This window comes from Condylura cristata, unplaced genomic scaffold (genome assembly GCF_000260355.1).
Source record: "Condylura cristata isolate star-nosed mole 26May11 unplaced genomic scaffold, ConCri1.0 scaffold00020, whole genome shotgun sequence".
Taxonomy (NCBI): Eukaryota; Metazoa; Chordata; class Mammalia; order Eulipotyphla; family Talpidae; genus Condylura; species Condylura cristata.
In genome coordinates this window covers 27,818,684-27,840,692 of record NW_004567121.1, presented here as the reverse complement: position 1 = coordinate 27,840,692, position 22,009 = coordinate 27,818,684, and the positions used below count along the sequence as shown (strand labels likewise).

General features: G+C 38.8%; 1 protein-coding gene across 1 annotated transcript in view; it reads right to left on the bottom strand.

Annotated features, from left to right (window-relative positions):
* Window positions 1–1,176: 1,176 nt before the first annotated feature.
* Window positions 1,177–22,009, bottom strand: part of ASXL2 (additional sex combs like transcriptional regulator 2) — an 80,839-nt gene continuing 60,006 nt past the window's right edge. Inside the window, exons 7-14 of the mRNA XM_012727612.1 lie at window positions 21,597–21,723; window positions 20,689–20,832; window positions 17,328–17,491; window positions 14,111–14,207; window positions 11,953–12,058; window positions 9,599–10,310; window positions 4,483–7,661; window positions 1,177–3,057 (exon numbers count right to left, since the gene is read on the bottom strand). Coding sequence (XP_012583066.1) covers window positions 5,190–7,661; window positions 9,599–10,310; window positions 11,953–12,058; window positions 14,111–14,207; window positions 17,328–17,491; window positions 20,689–20,832; window positions 21,597–21,723 — 3,822 coding nt within the window. The 3' untranslated portion in view covers window positions 1,177–3,057; window positions 4,483–5,189. The remainder of the gene's footprint in view (window positions 3,058–4,482; window positions 7,662–9,598; window positions 10,311–11,952; window positions 12,059–14,110; window positions 14,208–17,327; window positions 17,492–20,688; window positions 20,833–21,596; window positions 21,724–22,009) is intronic.

Here is a 22,009-nt window from a genome sequence, read left to right as displayed (position 1 = left end):
CCTTTAGAAAACAGTATACTTTAGCAAAGACTTATAGAGCTCTCTGGGATGGCTAAATTATCTGCCATGTCTTTAGGCAATTCTGATGTATGAAATTTTAATTTCTGCAAAATAACAAGACTGTCTTTCAAAAAGCATTCTGTGTGTCCTTATTCCAAAATAAGCCATTTTCATCAGCAAAATTAACCACAGTTGAGTAATTATGGGGAAGAGGGAACTACAAAAACATGTCAGCTTCATTCTTCAAACAATGGGCATATTAGACTTTCCATAGGTTATCAATAAATGTCATTTTAAGAATGGACTATACACCTTTACTGTCAAAGATTGACTAGGTATCATTTTGTTCCTTCAGTTGTATCCACTTAAAAACAAGTATTTATAACTATAAAATGAATTCCCTTTGACAGCAGGATTCCAGATTCTCTCTAGCAATGAGACTAGAGACAATTAACTTTCTCCTAACACATGGCTCAGTCGTTATTTCCATAAACACCTGTCTTGACACTAGGCAGATCAGAATTCAAGTTCTTCTATCCCTCCACCTCAATCAGGACACAAAATTGCTATGAAACTCACTTTCTGGAGATACATCGGAGACAGAAAAGGAAGTTTTCTTCATGAGATTATTTCTTCACATACCCTTCAGCCTACAGAGTGGTGGCAAGGAATGTTTGTTAATTAATTATTAACCACTAGGGGCAAAGAAAAACCTATTTTTCCCCTGAGACATTTTACCATACTTTGCTTTAGAAGCAAACAGTGGGCACATTTGAAAGAAGTTTTTTACTAACAGGTTGTTAGAAGACGTAATAGTCCTAAGAGGGAAACACACAACACAGATCAGGAGAATTTAGTATTTTTACCAAGAGTTCCGATGGAAATACACTACCCTGATTTGTTTATCACCAGATTTCTCCTCTCACTCTCTCCTATACAGTCTGTAGTAGCCACCTAATAGTGTGTAAGGCAACACCTGAGAGCCCCCGCCCATGCCACTCTTAGATTTAGATGTATGTCAGACCTCAAGATTCACCAAAAACTCCAAGGCTTTTATTTTCACTTTAATTATCTTTTACTTAATAATAAAATGAAAAATAAGAATATATGAATACATACAATCTATATACATATATTTATTGCAAATACTTAAAATTCTTATGTAAAATGATTTTTCTCTATTTGTGGAAAAATATGACTTTTTAAATGGTGCTGACACCAACTTCTCTGTACATACCCTCAATTCCAATGTTAACAATTCCTTTAAAAAGGCAAAAAGACACAAAAAAGTTTTGCATTTACCAAACCAGTCTATACAAACCTTATAGCCAGAGGGAAAAAAAAATAACTTGCAGTAAATAAGTCAACTTTCTTTTAAAATAAAAATGAGACTCCAAAACTATTCCCCTTATTGCATTTTTTTTTTTTTTGGGAAATCATCTGAGTGTCTTTAGAGTAACTTCCTTTGAAATAATTTGTGCCTTAACAGTGAGGTTCTACATTAAACATACCATACGCGAAATTCAAAGTCTTCCACTGTCACTTTTTACATAGATATTAAAATATATATTACTTAAAATATATTACTGGAAAGCTATTTTTAAAATTGATCTTTTAATAGTTGTATCAAATGTAAAGCATTAAAAAAAATAAAGTAACCAAGAATCTATGAAGCTCTCACTTCAACTTTAGGAAATGTTTTACCTATTGCTTTCGTTCAATAGGTATGTAGGTATTGAAACATGGTAGGAAAGTCCCTGACTAGCATCATGTTTCTCAAAGTCTCTTTGGACTATTCTAGAAATTGAGCTGGTAACTACCCTTGGCCAAGTATCTTACTTAGCACTGTTGTAATGTGTTGGGGAGAGTTTTCCCTCCTTGCTGTGATGTCACAGAGAAAATAACTCTGGCACTGCTCAATGACAGTGAGCTCTAGAAATAAATAGCGGTGTAATGACCAGACCCACCCACCCCCATTACAACAAATTTCACCAAAGAGCTCTTTAAGGACTGGACGGTGGAGAAAGGCAATATTGAGCGATTAGGATGGTAACTGTCAGATCATTAATTATTTATGAATTCACACCTTCACCTGAAAGGCAGTGAGGTTTTCCTTTGGCTATCAAAATCTGGGATAATTCCTAAAACATCTGTGTGAGTGCCTTCTAACTCCATGTAATTAATATGCTTCCCTTGCTACAAAAATTATCTCCCATTTGCCAGAAATTACCTTAAAAATGTTACATGGGGTATACCACAGATAGCCTCAGTATCACGAGCACAGGGGTAAAGGCCAGAATTAGGGCGAACAACTCCAGGTTATGTGGCTTTATATCTTCTGTTTAGTAAGATAGATAATTTTAATCCAAGTTGTTTGAAGATTTAGGGAGCCTTCTCTACTAAAACACTTGTGAGATGTTAATGCTAACTCTCCACGGTGACCTGCAGAGGAAGGATTCTGAAAACTCAAGCACACACTGCAGGCGTAGCAATAGGTAGATGCTGGACTAGTCACTGGAAATAGGGTTAAGTTAATAAAACTAACTTTAGCACTTACTAGAAGAAACAGTTCCCACCGAATGGCCAGGTAACTTAAAAAGTAAGATACAAACTGCTTTATAAGGTAGTAGAGTGCTATATTCTTCTACTTTGTCTTCTTAATCCTGATTCACTTTCAAAAGGGTGAATCTCCTTTTTTCTTGTTCAGCTCATGAGATAACTTTCTACTCGAAACTGCTGTTTCAAAACAAATCAACAGTGGATTGTATTCAATTTACTAACAATTTAAGGGGATAGTATTATTTGGTCAAGATTATTTCTGTCTTACAATCTATTTTGGGGACACTGATAAATGCAAATATTTTATTAGTGGGTATTACTTGTTAAGAGAGTCAGCGAGTAGTAGTGCTTGGCAACGAGCTGCAAGAGCCTGGGCGAAGGTGAAGAGGCACAATGTCGTTTGTTCTCCAAATGGACTTGAAAACCCCGATGCCTTTCCTAATTCTCCTGTTTAGTCTGTCCACCCTCAGATTAAAGGAACCACAGAGAAGAGACATCCTGTGACAGAAACGTGTGAAGAAGAAAAATCACTTTGATCAATTCGAATTGGTAATTACAATTTAGCTGTGACACTCAACCACTCAGGCATACAGACCAGCTCTCAATTCTGCCACTAAAGTGGGCTGTGGAGAAGCTGGACATGGAAATTTTACCCAGCAGTAGGTCTTTTAAAATCAATCCCCTTTGGACTACCCAGGGCACTGAAGGTTTGGGAACAGAACCCCTAGTTTCTGTTTCCTACTGTGCTTGTCTGCGAACTGACTCCTTATCCCTAGGTCCCTGCAGCCTTTGTATCTCTTGGCTATGTGTGTACCAGAAGAAAAAGGGAGGTCGAAGTGACGTCATAATGCACTATGCTGCCTGAAACTAGAACACAGGTATCAATCCTATATTTGCCTCGGGTCACACAAAAATAAAAAAAAAAAAAAAACACAAAAAAAGAATAAACAGTGAAGTTAGGGGACTGGAAATAGCAAGAGTATGTAACGGAGGAGGAGGGCATGCGCAGGGGTGACAGAATCAGACGTGGCAAAAATGAGCACTGCCTGTTTCCTCCGAATCTGGAATGTGACTTAGCAAGTTTAGACTGTTTCGTATTGTGTAAATATCACATCCTGAATATGTAGTACAACGTAGCATCAGGTTGCACTCTTAATAACACTTGAAATTAGGAGACTTAAAATCAATATGCAAATGATGCACACTGACAATCCCCAAGCTTCTAATCCCAATTCTACTAAGTAGCAGGTTTAATGTTCTTTAACCTTGTCCTAAATATATGTACTCAAAAATACTTCAGTCACTAGAGACAGGACTTAAAAAACAGCAAAAAAGGAAAGGAAAAATAATAAAACAATAAAATTTTGATGCTAATTCTCTTTCTAGACATTCCCTTCACCATCCACCAAGCCCTCCACACTACAAATTTCTGAATGTACATAGCAATAATCCAGAACAGGGGCATATTCCTAATACAGGAAAAGTCACCTTTACTGTGTATGAGTGAGTGCACACCTAAGCAGTCAAAGTAATCTGCAATCACTCCAAGCTCCTCAGGTGCCTGGGAAGCCGAAGCAGGTGCAACAGAATGGGCGAGGCAACTTAATGAGCCTGCAGAAACAGCTGACTGCAGAACATGAGGTCGTGGGTTTAGCAGAAGAGGAAAAGGGTTGTTTCTAGAGTTAAAACTGTTTCCAAAGTTTTTTAACAATTTCTGTACCTTTACTTCCCTTGCTCAACAAAACAGTTCAAATTATCCCAGCACTAGCATGTTTCTGTTAATTTTATGTTGGTATTTCAAACCTGCTAGTAAGCTCCCAACAACGACCACATGCTTGGACAGGACCGCCGGAATGGCTGCCGGCACAGGCGCCAGTAACGTGAGGGGCTCGAGGGGGCAGGCCCTTCACCGGCCACACTCACCGTCTCCAGGCTGGGGGGTGGGAAGAGGAACAGCAGAGATCCACCAACTGCAAGCAGATTACTTAGCCAACAGCACTGGCTTATGGAAACCAAGAACCAAGTCAGAGCTTTTGGAGTCTGAAATTCTACCCAGGAAATCAGGACCTCATCAAAAATTTGCACTTTAGAAGGTTCCGTCTAAGGTCAAAGGGACTGCGGAGACCCTGAGTCCAGGTCCGATGGAGCCTGCAGTCGGACTGTCAAGACGTAATCAGCGTGAACGGTCATTCAGCAAACCATCCTTTACACCCTCTTTTCCTAGCCATAGGAAAGGACAGAAGGGAGATTGCTTTTCTTTCTCCATGCATGCCACTAAACGCTTCTCAGTCACATGGAGTGGAACGTAAGTCTGAATTCAAAGTAATACATTATTACCTAAATACTTGGAAAAATAATGTTAAAACAAAATGTGACATATTTACATGATTTTGTAAGTGCAAACTTGTCACAGATTCACAAAGTCTTGCTTGACCGAGACTTACTATACAAGGTGCTCTTCCCCTAAAGTGTAAGATCTGTACTCTACTCCTGATTAAAAGTAACATTTGTCTCTTAGGACAACTGAAACCGACTCGTTTATTTCTGTGATTCCAAAAGGATGCAAAACACACATCTTGTCAACCTTTCCCTTCCTGCCCCCTTTACAGTGAGTTCTCGTTCTGGTCTCATTACCGAACCACCAGGCAGGAGACACACAGCTTGGAGGGGCCGATGCAGTCATCATGGCAGAACGCACCGCAGCCCTTGCACATGATCATGGCTTTCAACCGGCAGTAACATTTCGAAGGTGTGTCCTCTATGCTGTTTTCTTCAGGAAAAGCCTGAACAGGAATGGTCTGGCCATGGCTGCTGGGATTCATTGCTTGGCTAGCAGGGATGGTAGTGACAGTCACTGAAAAGGACATGACATCACCAACGTTGCTAGGTACCTGGCCACAGTCAGGCATCCCTGGGACAGCAGAGCTATGGTCCATGTCAGACGAGGTGGAAACATTGATCATGCCTCTGTAGCTTGGCCCGATCTGTGTGGGGCTTCCATACAGCTTTGGGGTTTGCAGTGGCGGAAGAACCAGAGGCTGATGGGTAGGACTGTCTGCAGATAGAGGAAGAGCAGAATTGAAAAGCTCGGGGCTGCTACGCATTGTCTTACCTCTCGCTGCATGAGCCATCTGCTTCTTTGCTGCCTGGATAAAATCTCTGGCTAGGGTCTTTTCATCAAATGCTTGGCCTCTACTGAATAGGTAATTCTCTTTGCTTAAAGAGGTTTGCTCATGCACTGGTGTGTCTAACTTCATATTCTTTTTAGCTAAACATTCATCGGTGGGTAGGGTTTCTCTACTGTGGTGTGCTGAGCTTATTTCACACTTGCCAGAACTTTGGGAAGCCTGAGGCTCCTCCTTTATCATGACAGATTCTTGCTCATCACCAGTGCTTTCTTCATCAGTATCTTCTTTGCCACTGCTACTATCTCCTGTGGTATTTTTACAGTCTCCATAACCCACTTTCAAGGCCTCCGTGGGGCTACTCAGACAAAATCGGTCTTCAGAGTTTACAGAATGGGTCCTCCTAAAGCTCTCTGAACCCCGGCCATAGGTGGAAATGTTAAGTAAGTAGTGACCTGCCATTGCAGGCTTGGATGTCCTTCTGCCAGCAAAACCTAGCATGAATCTCTGACTTGTAGAGATGTCTTCTAATTGGAAACCTGAGTGAGTTAAGATGAATTGGGAGGGCTGCACAAATGAGGGAACATTTTGCCTCCGAACCCTCTGGATGAGAGTTTGAAGGATCTGATCCTGGGTTGCTTCACTTAGTCCTTCCTGGTACTGGTGTGGGTCAATGCTAGGGTCCCTCAGATCCTTACCTGAAAACAGCTGAAGAGGTCTTGGAACCTGGGGAAGGTGCTTACTGTGCAAGGCTTTACCAAGCTGCTGTACAGCGGGATGGGGCTGCCTCTCATGAACTTCCTCTGTGATGCTGTTTCCTGTTATGTTGGTGCCCGAGAGCGCGCCTGTCCCCTTTCCCTCTTTTGGAGTCAGTGGAACAGTTTTCATTTCAACTTTGGTGAGAGGTTTAGGCAGAATTTGCTCCATGGGAACATCTTTGCCCTGGAGCAGTTGAGTCACCAAAGGATTATTAGCCGGGATACTAGAGGTTGGCCTTGACATGGGTCCATTGATATTTGAAGAAGCTCCTGGAGGAGTTTTAAGGCTAGAAGCTGCTGGCATAGTGCTTGAGGATGGAGCTGATCCAGCAGGGGCTGTAGTTACACTGACCGGGGGTATAGGAAGTTTTTCTAAAGTGGCTGTTGTTAATAAAGATGTTAAAGGGGAAGAAGTCATATCCACTGAAGCACTAGCACTTGTCTCTGCGGAGGCTGAAGGGTTTGGTGTATTCTTACCAGAACCTGCTTTGGGATCAATTGTGCCATCAGCTGCAAAATGAACGGGTGAGGCACCTGAGATTAGAGCAGCATCAGTTGGAGTAGAAGGTGCTTTCTCCTGCTTGCAATTACTGGGCCCTTGTGTGTGGCTAAGAGAGGCCACTGTGGCTGCTGCCCTGTTGGGATTCAGTTTTTCATTATTCAATTTCCCTAAAGTTGGGGGTGCATTAGTGTGGGCTGGTGATGGGATATTTGTGCATGTTCCAGCGATGGCAGATGTTGGAGGCACTGAGGGGGTTTGCTGTAGTTGTGCTCCAGCGACACCAGGAGACTGTGCCTGGCATGGGGTCTTGGTCTCAGGCTGGGGCTGAGTCTCTGGACCACAGGGTAAAAGCTCTCTCGTACCTCCCCTGCTTCCAGTTCCTGCCAGTTCCAGTGTGGAGCCCTTTCCAGTTTCACAGACTCTGTCTGAGTCTGGGCTCCCTCCTCTAGCAGTTTTTCTTTCACCACCGTCTCCTGGACCTTGTCCACCCCCGGGACCAGGTCCTGGAATGGTCCCTCCAACTGAGGCATGTGCAGCGGCGGCGGCTGCAGCAGCCGCTGCTGCCCTCTGTGCTTTGACCAGCTGGGCTTTTGCTTTGATGTCTGCAAGGGTTCTGGCTCCGGTTCTGTTAGGACTAGTGATGGAGATTGGAAAACGAGCCCTGGGAGAGACCTGCGATGCAGGAAATGGCATGGGGGAGATTCTGGAGACCGGGATCTGAAAGAAGCAGGGGAAACAGGAGTTAATGTTCATATATGACAGTAACAAAGCTTCATGAACACTTAAGTTTTTTGAGTAGGGGAATATTACGTGTGGTGCAGAAGTGGGAGGCCCATCTAGGGCTAACAGACCCAGCGGTGGAGACAGCAATGCAAGTCTGTTTCTTGAGTCTTTCCATCTCCTCCTGTCACACCACTCCACCCACCCCAAGCTCCCACACCTCTTTTCTCAACCTCTCCTAATGTCAGTACATCTCACAACTACTTGTTATTTCAGATAAAGATCTTTCCATGGTATCTGCAACTTAAAATGTGGATGAGAGAAGGGAGAAACAGGAAAAAAGTAGCATATCATTGCTGTCTTTTATTTTTAGCTTCACTACCAAGGTTCAGGGGGAAATTCTTGTTCTTTGCGGTGCTACCACATGTATATAAAGTCAAGAACTTAGAATAAACTATCTCAAAGAACAGAGGCTCACAGGTAACGCTGCTCACATGCGAGTGAGTATGCACGTAGGTTTTTGTTTACCACAGTCATTCTCTTCCCTTACTGCATTAATCTATATGCGAAGTGTTTGAAATGTACTGCTTAAACAGATACACTACTAGAATACACATACTAAAATACCTAAGGGGAAAATAACTTCTAAAAAGTTTCTTGTAGAAACAAGTTTGTGAGAGTCTCATGAAACAGCAGGTTTGAAACCTCACTTTCATATCAAAATGTATCTGAAAGGAATCTAATTCCTGTACAAAGTAATTGTGAATTACTGATGTTAACAAGAATGCATCAGGATCCTAGTACTTACAGTAGCCAGTAGTGTTTAAAGGAGCAAATAATTATTACAGATGTTCTAGGGTATTTAATTAAAAAAAAAATTAAGTTACTAAATACCTAAGAAAATGCACATCACCATTCTGGAACTCCTTAAGTTAAGAATAAATAGTCACTAAAGAGTTTTCATTATTTGTGACACCCATTTTTCAAAAGGTCATCAGTTTTGAAAGCTGAAAACTCTGTCATTCAGAGGTTAGATCTGTGGGATTTCCTAACGGTCATCATGGAAACCACATTCACACATCAATTGAATGTATTTTATATCCATTGCACACAGAATTTTAGAAGCTACACAGAATAAGAAAAAAAAGCAATTGCTGTCCTCTGATATCATCTAGAAGAAATTTTGGGGGTGGGGTTTGGTTCAGGAGGGTGGAGGGGTGAAAGATAAAACTAGAAAGTGAAACACAAGAAAGTAAAAGCACAGTTGTTTTGGGTAATTGTACACAGGAGACAAATACAGCAAGATGAGAGTAAATGAGCACTGATATACACAGTGTCTATTGCCATGACTGAATATCTTTAATAACATGTTGAAAATAGATAATTAATTTAAAGCTTTATAAAGGGATTATAATACTTAAATTAACCTAGTTGGGGACTAAGTCTCAGCATTATCCCCACTACAGCCCGAATTCGAGCCCCAGAGGGGGAGCTGACCCACATATGATGCAGCAAACCTCTCCTGTCTGACCCTACCTCCCCTCAGCAGTGTATTTCAGTAAATCTGCTCCCACTCTGTCTAGTGAATTCTCTCACCTCCCACACTTTGGCCTACACCCAGTTCTTGTATGTTCTTGTTTTGTGACATAAGAGAATCATTTTTCCGTAAATGCCTCAAGATACGGGTCAGCAAGTAAGGGGGTGGGCAGGTACTTTCCAAGTGCCTTATGTATTCAACACCAATAAGATATGTAGGAATACAGTTCCAAATGCCTGTGTCTTGGCAATTTTATTCAAGATCAAAGTTACACACATACCAAACATAAAACTGTTTCTGTATTAAGGGCCATAAATTACAAGTGAAATTTAATAGAGAAGACCAAAAACTTAGTGTTAAGACCAACTCTCTTTTTCAGTCCTTCCCACTTTCTTACCTTGAGAGGTGGTACCTTTCGCACCTGGACCCTGTCCCCTCTGTTGAGAAAGGGCTGCGGCGAGACTTGAAATGGCTGCTGGTGCTGGCGATTCTCAGTGACACGTGGCCTTTTCTCCCAGCTTGCAGGGGCCTCCTCTTGGGTGAGAGATTTCCTCTTGAGGCTTTCTGGGCTCTGATCAACCAGAATTGTTGGAGGCTCTTTCGTGGTCTCCTGCTGACTTGTTTCTAATGTGGGCTTGATTGGCTTTTCCACACCAGGACTCTTGGGTTTGCTCGGGGATGTAACTGAAGTTGCTTCTTGGTTTTCATTTTTATTAATATTAGCAGCTTTAGTGAGATGATTTTCTTTCTCAGACTCCTGTTCAGCAGAGACAACTGGCTTCTGCTCCAGAAGCTCCTCCCCCTTTGGGCATTTGATGGGAAGAACATTGCTAAGCTCATCCGTATTGCTAGCTGCAGAAAGCAGAGGCTCCGTGGGCTTGGAGAAGTTTGGCTGCCCCTTATCCTGACTTTCATCCTCTTCTTTGATTGGTGATGGCATCTGTACTGCTTCATCTTTAGACTCTAACTGTGGAATAACTGGGACAATACTAACAGGTGAGGCCTCTGGAAGAAGCATGGATTTTGGTAGCTCAGCTGGGCTTTTCTTTACTTTGGGATCACTGGGTGAAGCCGTCAACTTCTTTGAATCCTCAAGGCTCAAACCAGAACTATAAAGTGGAAGAGAGAAATAATCTAGTTGAAAAGTGGCACATGTTGTTGAAGGCATTAAAAGATAGTGTTACATGGCAATGCCATGAAGACCCCCTGAAACATATATTCATATATATCTTCCTATTATTGTTAGTGAAGGTTTTGGCATCAGAATGCATGGATTCCTGGCTCTTACAGAGTACTCATGTAAGATGCTATGTCTCTACCACACATTTTTCTTGGCTGAGCACTGAGGTTAAGTAATAGTGTTGCTGTGATGATTAACTAAAGTAATGCACATAAAGTTCTTAGCACAGCACACCTAGCACATCAAGAAAGCTCAAAAAAGTCAACTTTATTACTTGTTAAAGGGGCTATGCAGTCTAGAGGCACGCAATATAGCCCCCTCAAGAGAAGGGAAGGAAAGTATATGCATCCTGGGACTGTGGGTCTCAAGTGTGGCCAGCTCTGCTGTGCACTACTATAGTAAGCATGGCCCAATCAAAGGGTGCTGAGGAGGCAGGAGAAGGGACCGTCAATGTTCTCCATAGGCTGAGCATTGTAACTGAGTTTTTGGAAAGGATGTTAAAATTCCAAGATCAAATGCCTCTGGAGCTGGCCTGGGAATTTAAGCCAATGCACTTCCAGAATGTGGCCACACTAACAGCTAGGCTACTCTGTACACTCATGAGTCAGCCTTCTTTGCTGACTTTCATTAACACTGCATATTTGAGATATAAAAGCTTAGGGAAAAACTGGATAGTAATCAAAAATAGTTCTTCTAAAAAAGCTGACAAAAAGTACTAACTGAAAACAAACAAGAAACGCTGTAATAGGGCCTCCTTGATTGTGCAAGGGCTAAAGTCTCAGCACTATGAAGCCATCACGGCAGCCTGGAGGCTCCAAGGCGGCGCACACAGGGGAGACAGCAAGCCTGTCCCAGGGATACCGCGCCATTGCCATCTGTTTAAATGAACCATCAAGACTTCATTTGAACCTTTAGTTAGAGAAAAAGAACTATTTAGATTACAATCCCTTGAGAACAGGGTTTGTATCTTGATTAGTTCCCATTCGGCCTTCTAAGAAGAGGTAAAATCACTGGGTATATTATTACATATTATAGGATTCTTAGAATTCCTTAGTGATTCTGGGGAGTTATTCTATTGTAGGATAATTGACCACTATAAAAAATGTAAAAAATATTCTTAAATATTCTTATTATCTTACAATGTTACTAGAAGAAAAGCCAATCTATTAAAAAAAGGGAATCTAATTCAAGAAAATAAAACTTTTGTTTTTAATTGAACACAAAGTTATGATTTGCTTTTTATTAAAGATTTAAAAACTCTAACAATGATTTACAACATTATAGATGATTCAGGCCACTGTGTTCTCTCCCTTCCATTTTGCTCTTCCCCATAAAGAAACCATCCTGCCCACAATGGCAGTGAGTAAACTGGGTTATGAATAACCCAATTCTGTGAACCTGAGACACATAAACAGAAAAAAACTCCTTGAGGAAAAAAAAAATTGGTCACCCTTCTCCTCCCCCAATAAAATAAAATAAAAACGAGACTTTCTGGAAAGATGTTAAGACAAGTACCACATGACGTAGACATAAGAATTAACATCTCGTTGAGTAAACTGTATTAATATTACCTCTGACCATAGTAGCTTTCAAAAAATTGTTCTTTCCATGGCTCCACTTTCTTTTCCTTTTCGATTTCTTGTCGAATTCTCACCTGCATCTCAGGTGTAAATTCACCTATAAAGCACAAACCCCCCCCACCAGATATTCAACAGAAAAATACTGATTGTAAGTTTTACCTACTTTTAAATCACAAAAGACTCAAACGGAAGAAAGAACATTATCATATGAAAGTAACAGAAATTCCCGAAATTCCTCACTATAGGTGAGTACCTAAGCATCAAGAGGTGAAATAAGAGTATCTGCACACTATTTCATTTTCAGTCTTCAGATGAGGTCAACCTTTTCTTTGTTGTGCCTTCCTCCTGCTCACAAACAGCACTTTGCCCACAGATTTCTCTCATCATTATCCTTTAATTTGTGAACTTTTTTCCACTGAAAAAACAGGCACATGCTTTCAGTGAGTAATGTCATTGGCCATTTTGTTATTTTAACTCGCCTGTCTTTGGCAATTTGTAGTTTAGGTTTTTTATCTCTATATGCATAATAAACATCTGTGGCCCTGCTTAAAGGGATATGAAATTCCAGGGAAAAAGTTATTCTGGAGTTGTCAGTTTTCTCATTTTTCAGAAGTTCTAATTGTTTAGTCTCAAGCACCAGAAATAAGACATCTGACATACCAAAGACACAACTACTATGAATATGTCATTTATTTGCAAATACAGTCTTCCCCTGCTATTCCAAAGTAGTGTTTCTATTTGGTAAGAATGGTTAGGTTACTTTTTGGGTCTGAGAACACTATTACAACTAATTTAATATAGAAAAAAATTAAGCTTCCCAGAACCTCTGCCAAAAAACCTACCAAATCACACCAAATAGGAACGTTCTGCATTCAGATAGCCTGTACTACCAACACCTCACTCCTTCCCCTCGGTGAGCAAAGAACTTGAATGTGCTGGATAGGCCATCTTCAAGCTTGTGGCTCAGAAAAGCAGCTCCCTTTTATATTCTAATACCCATGACATCAGGGACTAAGAGGTAGAAAAGGCAGAGAAGTTGAAGTTTAAGTCTTCCTGGAGGTAAGAAGAGACAAAGGAAAAGTGTTAGGGGGCAGTGAACATCACAGTCCTGGGCACAAGGGATCTAGTTGTCAGAATCTAACCCAGAACTTCTGTTCTTTTGTTGACTCTACTGTGTAACCACACAAAGGAAAAAAGTATTGGTATGTTCACCTGAGCACAGTGTTCAAATTTTTTGTTGCTCATAAAAGGTGACCAAAAGTGTGTAGGTTAGGGCCATAAATCCCTTTCCAAATTGCTTTTAATTTTAAATTACTTTTGAAGAACTCAACAATTTCAATGAACAATGCACGCATGAAATAGCTAGTCAACTAACTCTAATTGTCAGAGATCTAACAAAAAGAAGCAATGAAAAGCATTCTTAATGCCATTCTTATACATTATTTTAAAGCTTATACTTCTTTAGCTATTTCTTGGCATAAGTTCAAATAACTTCTCAAGGATTTTTTATATTTACATACTAAAAGATAAATGCAACAATTGAAATAAAAATAACAGCCAGTGGTTTTAATTATGGCTCCATATTAGAATAATTTGGGAGAACTTAATTATCATAAGCAATCAGGGTTAAGAACTGCTAACAATGTTTGATACAATATACTATGCCAGAGGAATCAACCAACCAACCAACCAACCAATCACTTTTTTATACTTTATCACGTACACCAGGTTAAATATCTTAGATCAGATTACATGAGGCATACATGGTAAGCCAGAAGCCACAATCAGGAATGCCTGGTCATAATCTATATTTATTGAAATGCTCTACCTGTCATTGGACTATACACCTCAAGTGAACCCTTTCTCAATATAGCAGTTCCTAAAAATGTTCTTAGTGATTTCTTCTACTTTATGAATGAGGTAGGGCAGTAATAAAGAGATTATTTCAATTCTGCTATGAAAAAGCATTAACCTGGAAGTACTCCGGTGACTTTAAGCCCTTTACAAGAGATACTGCTGGGTTTCATCTGGAGCCAAACTTTGTTACAGAGGACCAAATAAAAGCCTAAGTATATGCAGTATGCCCTCGCTGTGGCTCCTAGTCCACACTGGCTCTGAATGCTGGGAGACACATTAGGTGGAGACTTACCTTCTGACAGTCTTTCTTTCCAGCCTTGGGCTGCTGAAGTGAAGAACTCATTATTAAGGGCTGAGCCGTTTAACTTCATCAGACCATCTGGACCAACCTGAGTCAAAGAAAAATCAAAGCTTATAAAGAAAGCTAAATGTATCACTTGGAACTTGAGTTGACCTTCATTATAGAAAAGAATTTGTGTATATTTAATTTTATAGAAACTATAGGTCTTATTGCTTATTATGAAACTGCTATCTGACATTGCAATATCATAATTTTATATAATAACCCTTTCCAATTTACTTCTTCTTTTCCTTGAAACTGCCTTCCTGACTAATTACACTCAAAGAATCATCTACAAGCCAATAGTGCCAAGAATACATTTTTTCCAGTTATTTCTTTTATAACTACGTGATCAAGTTATATGTACTCCTCAGAATCTTACCTTACTTCGCATAATTTACTGTCGAAGTCTCTCCAAGTCAACTGAAAGAGTTTAATTCCTGTACAGTAGTTACTTATTATTTCACTGTACATCAAATTACCATCTCCTAATCATACACATGCACCTGATTCCAATGTTTCCCACGGTCAACAAAGCTGCAATACTGCTAATACTGTTACTTCTATGGGAAAGGTTATGAAGCAAATAAATATTTGTTCTGCAGCATCATAAAGCTATCACCAGACACTGCAGCACAAGTTTGATCCCTGGCTAGGGGGCTGACCCACATGGCCCAGAACTCTCCTGTCTCCCCTGTTGTTCCCCTCAGCAGTGTTTTTCAGTCGATCTGCCTGTTCTGCTCCCCACTGCCTCTGGTGAATCCTCTAACCAACAATCCTCCCCCATACCCAGCTCTTGTATGCATAAACAAATAAAGCAAATCTTTAAAATTTTTTTAAAAGGTTGTATTCTTCCTAAACTTGCTGTCTACATTTGGATTAGAATCTTTATGTAGAGTTTTCATTAATAAATGACCACAAGGTTCATATGGAAAAACTGAAGGAAAAATGAAGGGGGGGACAAAACTATTATTACTAGCATTACAATGAGCAAAGAATGGAAGAGGAAAGAGCACCTATAGATATACAACGCATACTTATGAATAGACTATATAACAAAAGAGCACTTCAAACTATGAGAAAAAGAGACTTTATACACATATACATATATGCATATTACTGTAGTGATGGAACAACTAGTAGAAAATCAAGCTGAACCCCATTTTCAGAGTAATATATATAATTTCTAGATGGATTAAAGTTTAAGTTTTCAGTCAAAAAATTTTTTTTGAAGAAAAACTGGGTAACCTATCTGGATCAAAATTATTTGCCCCTGGCCTTAGGTATACTTTTTCTGTTAAAGGACAGAACGGGAACGTATTAGGCGTTGTAGCCTCATCAACTCTGCTATTGTAGCACAGTATTTCTAGACAATATGTAAAGGACCAAGAGTGGCTGCATGCCAATGAACTTTATAAAAACATGCAGGGGCTGAAATTAGCCCAGGCTACTAAATCATATTCTAGAGTTCGTAGAGGGGTAATAGCTTCCCTCTGATAAAGTCACCCAACCTTTGCTTGAGAAATCCAGTAATGAACAAATTACTCCATTGCAAGTCAATCCTTTCCACAGTTTAACAGCACCAACTGTTTAAAAAAAAAAAAAGTTCTGGAGAAAGATGTTTACCTCTCATGACAGACCTTCAAATACATCTGAAGAGTGGTGTTTTCATCCACTTGCTTCCCTTAATTCTTTTCTTTGATCTAAATAATATTTTTCTACCATTCACTCATGGGTATTACACGTTAAACCATGGTTTCTAATGTGAAAACCAGGATTCTTTATAAATACTTTAAATGTCACCTGATCTAGACGTCTATACATAAGGACTGTATTTGTCAGAATATGTCCGCTCCCACCAAAATAACTGGAAAAGTCAGGTCAATTCCTATGAAGAATGTCCCCAGACAAGACTCTGTGGGAGGCTGACCAGATAACCCTACGTCCTTTGAATTCTCAACTTCTATACAGCCATCTTCCTCATGAGAGAGGGTAAGAGCTATTAGTCAAAAGACAGCTCTGAGGAACTTGAAATAGAGTTCTAAGCCCAGTCATAGGTTAGGTGCTGTATTGTTGTTCCCAATCTGAGAAGTCCCTTTAAAAAAGATGAGTAGAATCTCTAATTTAAAAGTTCTTTTAAAACTGCTTAAAATTTAGACTCCTAAAAGAACTGGGCACAAAAGCTATAAGCTCTCCAAGAAGCATTACGGAGGGGAAAGGAGGATCTGGGAAAGATCAGCTCCACTTTTCTGCCCTAGCTGCTTGTAGGATAGTTGATTTATTTGGACTCTTCTGGAGATGAAATCTGACCTATTTTCATATATGTTGATTCACAGCACTATGAAGCTGATATCTATATCATCAACTAAAAATAATACTCGAAGAATTAAAATTATTTACTTTTGACTTTATAATCACTTAGCTAGTTATTTGTATAGCTTCCTTATTCCCTATTAATCTCTTACAATAAACTGGAGGCAATATCTCGTTCTCATATTACAAACAGGAGAAAACTACCTCTTTATCATCTTGTTTTTAATAATGACGAGGTGTGTGTGTAGGAGAAGCTATCAGATTACTATAGGTATTTGAAAACAATAATAAAAACATCTCAAAGCTGAATAAACCTTAGAAAACTATAACGGTATTAGATTCCTCTTGCAGAGGTGAACCCAAATGTCAGAAGGGGAATGATTTGACTTACTAGCTACTCCTTTCTTGATGAAAGGCTATGCCTGAGATGTTTTACCTTGTTTCTGGATTAAACTCTCTCTGCTCCCCAGAGAGCCTCTTCTTTGGTATTTCTTTTAGCTATCTTTTTTATTCCTTAAAGAATAAAACTTAGGTTTTTTAGTTCTCTGCTATGTAAATGGTAAATGTTTTACAAAAAATTTCATAATAGAATGAATGTAATATTCTTACTCCCTTAAAAAAAAAAAGCCAACACAACCTTGATATCCTATGATGGTGAGATAAAATTTATTCTATAATTTTGATATTCTGATAAAAGGTTTTTTCCCTTTGACATCTTACAAGGCAACCAATTAAGAACACTTACATTAAAATATTCTTAATTTTTCATACCACTTCTCTGGAGAAACTTAGTAAATTGGAAAGTGAGTGAAGGAAGCACCAGAGTTACCAGAACTGCTGAGCTTGAATAACTCACCTGCCGATCCACCTCTGGAAGCAGCAGAAGCAGTCGCTGTTGGCAGTCTCCAGGAAGGACTGAAAATGTGTGTTTGTTGATCAGGGCTCGTAGATTTGTATTAACCAGAATGGAGTCTGGTGTCTCCACATCAATTTCAGCACACTTAGTCCTTTTCATCTGCCCTACAAAAGCATGGAAATGAATCACATGGGCCCCCTTCACATGCCTGTTTTTATATAAACTATAGTTTGCTCTGCGATGCAAAAACCACTTGACATACTTCAAGTATTACACTGAAGAAGGTGACAAGGTTCTTAGAAATTTCTTCTAAGGCTTGCAAAGCCAAGTTTTACTCATTCATAAAGTAGAATAATATAATTTATCTTCCCTACAAAATAGATGGTTGTGAAAGTATACCTTTTGCCATAGGAAAAGTACATCTTATACTTGAGATTTATTTCCAAAATGCAATTGAGGATATTTACAATAAATACACATATAAATCATCCCTACGCCCATTTTTTCTTTCTCATATAGTTTTGTCAGTCTGCCTGTTTTGCTCCTCACTCTGTCTCTGGTGAATCTTCTCACCCCCAACACCTCTGGTCTGTACTCCAGTTCTGTGTGCATAAATCTATTTTTTTAAAGTGAATTAATATATATAAATCAGTAAGAAAAAGACAAATAGCACCAAGAGAAAAACAAGCAAAGGGAATTAACAACAGTTACACTACCCATAATAAACACATGCCATAGTATTAATAGTGAAAGAAATACCAACTAAGCCAATAAACCTTTAGTAATCAAAATGGCAAGTAATGTAGTATGGGGCTACATAGCAAAAAAGCAAAAAGTATTTTCAAATCCTGCTCATGGGGCAGAATTCCATATAAATCTTGCTAGAAGAAAACATACCAAAAAAAACTTTTTTTTTATTGTTATTATGGCACATGGATGATTTGGTGATGGGAAGCCCACGGGGATTACAACTGAGATGAAAGAATGCACAAAGTGATGTAAAATCAGCTATTATATTATTTCAAAAAAATTTTATTGTTATTTATGCATACAAGAATTAGGATGTAGGCCAGAGATGTTGGGGGCAGTGAGAGGATTCACCAGAGACAGAGTGGGGAGCAGAACAGGTAGACTGACAAGTACACTGCTGAAGTAGCAGGCCAGACAAGAAGTCTGCTGTGTCATGTGGACCAGCTCCTTGGCTGGGAATCGAACTCATGCCACAGTAGCTGGCAACAGCTTGACAGCGCTGAGACTTATAACCCCTGTGCCACAGGGAGGCCCCCATACAACAAAACTTTAATGTACATAGAAATCTAGAAACCTAGAAAAATTACATTTAGAAATGCCTACACGAAGCAAGATGGGAGGACTCTGGCTCCTGGTGAAAGTACAAGCAAGAGTAATTTTTTTTTTATGAGTAGACTTCCCAAAATTAGGGTTATAAGATTCCTGCAAATTAAAATCTAGCACTATCTTATGATTATCCTAACAAATCAGAAGGTGTGCCACTATAATAGAGCCAGTAGAAACCACAAATAAAAAGATTTAGGCCTGAGAATTTCATGGGGAAATATACATTGTACAAAAATGAAGGATGATATTATTTGTATATATATATGTAAGTATACATATAAAGATTTAGACCTATAAGTACTGCTATCACCGAAAACGGCACATATATATATATATATATATACACAAACTAGATATCCAATCATTACAGGGAAAAAAGTTAAAAAGATTAGGATAAAATAATCAGGATTTAATATAAAGATATGAAAAATATAAATGGGACTGCCGTAAATCTATAATAAAATGTGCATAAATCAGATACTATAGATGAATACCTAGAATACAGACTTTCAATTCCATGGAATTTTCTTAAATCATTTCTATCATTTACCTCCCTTTATACCTTTTTTCTGATAGTCCAGTTATGTAAGACACTGGACAGCCTAGACTGCCATTCTAATTTGCTTACCTTTTCTTTCCTTTTGAATTTCTCCTCTGATTTCTGGGAAATATCTTCTTATTTCTACCATTATATTTTATTTCTGCTATCATTTAATTTAATATTCGGAAACTCTGTTTTCTGGTTTTGAAAGCAGTATTCTGTTTTTGTTTTTGTTTTTTTCATGGGTAGAATACCGGCTTTGTATTTCTTTCTTTGGGTACTTTACTTCTAAAAGTTGTGTTAAAGTTTCTCCTTCCTGAATTGTCTGTTTCTTCCGAGTCTTTATTTCAGATTCTCTCTCATGATAGAGGTTTCTTCAAAGGTAGTCCCTAGTAATAAGTAAAAGAGAGGCACTAAAAAATTCTGGGTTGCGTGGGTAGGTCTGGGAAATTGGTGAGCTCTACAGAAGTATGATCAAGATGATCTGTTTAGTTGAATATCTAAATTTTCAGTTTTTTTTTGTTTTTTTGTTTTTTTTTTTTTGCGGCTACTCAATTTCTGTAGGTGCTAGTTCACCAATATCTTGCTGGGAATGGCAGGGAAGAGGAAGGAAGTAGTGGTAGTAGAAATACACTCACTAACAGTATTCTGGAAGCCAAGAAGGAAGATCCCTAATTCATTATTTGTACTTCACTTCCCTAACTTCAGAACACTATGCCTCATTTTCTGCTTTCAGTTATCTGTGATATCGATGAATTTGGACTCTGTGCTATATCTATGAAGTTCCTGCCCTCCTGTTAAGGTGAGCCATCAAACTGCTTATTAGTTTTCAAAGGTTCTTTCAACCTGATACTTCACCCTTCTCTGCTCTGCTGCAAGCTGTCTCCAATTTGTGAGGCTTTCTGTGTCTGTAATTAGCAATTCTTCCTTGGTTCTATGAAAAGCTATCAAAATATGTCGACACTGTTTGCCCATCTGAGCTTGTTTTTTTCATCCTTTGGATTTAATCGTTTATATTTTCATATTCTTATTTTAGTGGAATTTCAGAGGGAGCACGAAAAACATTTTTAGTTTGTCATGTTTAACGACAAGCCCTTTTAATTTTCTGTACGCAGTTTGAAACAAAAGGAAATGCTGGACAAAGCAAAATATTGTTAGAAAGAGTAATCACAAAATGCCTAGTAAAAGAACTTATTCTGGTACGAAGTTTGATAAGGGCAGGGCAGGAAGAAGAATGTCAAGAACTCATAGGTGAACAGAAGGTAATAAATGAGGGGGAAAAGACATGATGTCACTTCTGCCTCTTATTTCTTATAAATCTCTCTTAGACAGACACAGTTTATATATAATCTTTACTATGTTAAGTAAAGCAATGCTCTAAACCTTGGCCAAGTAGCTGATAAATTTCAAACATAAAGTTGACAAATTAATGTTAAAAACTAAAATCTCTGTAAATTAACTCACTTGTATGGAGTCTGTCAGACCTTTGAAACGACTTCTTTCCCAAGCCTAGCAAAGGACTTTCCACTTTAACTGAAGAAGAAAAGCTAGAGTTTGAGTTATGAGGGCTGCTGGACTGTCCATCGGCTTGCTTTCCTTCCCATATCACTGGGGGAAGAACACATACAGGGTGACACTGAGGTTATGGACACAAAGCATCAATCAAATCACCCGATGCCAATTAAAAGGAATTATATATGAGGCAATTTGACCCTTCACATGTTGTTTTGAATCTGAAAGTTAAGAGTCAATAGTAAAGAGAAATCCCTTCCATTTTCCCAGCACATTATTTGCTACTGGTGGTAAATTTTCTCCCTCCCTAACAAAAGTACAAAGTTGGAAAAAGTGCAAATTGCAGTTGAAATCTGACAGGTCGATCTAATTAGCACCAAACTGAATTCTGAAGTAAAATGTAAAACCTATTATGTAAACCAGTTTAGATTTAAAACAAAACAAGTAACAACAAATAAATCCAATGACCTGTGGATATGGCCAATGTAAACTTAGGTAGCTTGCATTCTCAGAGAAAGCCTATTTTTGTAAAGGAGAGAAATGGTGAAGAGTTCTGTTAAAGTGCCTTGGAAACATCAGCAAGTTACCCATCGGCAGCTTCCAAATATTATTGGCTAAGCGTTGATATCATCTAACATACAAATTTGGCTGATATATTTTAACAATGGCATGATTACGTAGTGTAAGATATCCTACTTCTCCTGGGAATGATTATATCGATGGTTTGGTGAGAGAGGAATTATATAGTATATAAGATTTAGTATATAAAAATTATTATTATAGTATACAAATTTGGAAAAGTAACACAAAAACACCAGGAAAAAAAAAAACTCCACTGATAAGCCACCCAATCTAGCTACCAGGTTTGGCAGACACAGAGTCACTGGCTGCTTTGACAGTCTTGAGTGAGAGATGCTGGCTGGAGGAGACGGACATGCTTGGCCTACACTGCTGCTGCTGCTTCTTCTGCTGTTGCTGCTTCAGAGCCTGTAAAAAGAAAACCGACTATAAGAAACAATCAGTTTTTAGTAATGCAAAAAATAACTTCTTTTTAAATGGTTATAATAAAATTACCACCAAATTTCTTGAAATCTATCAAAAGTTAACAAAAATTAGATGGAAAATGCACAAAATGATGTAAAAATAAACTATATTAAAAAAGTTAACAAAAATTGAAATTTATTTATTTATTTATTTTTTTTAAAGATTTATTTATTTGTGCGTACAGAACTGGGGTACAGGCCAGAGGCTCAGGGGCGGTGAGAGGCTTCAC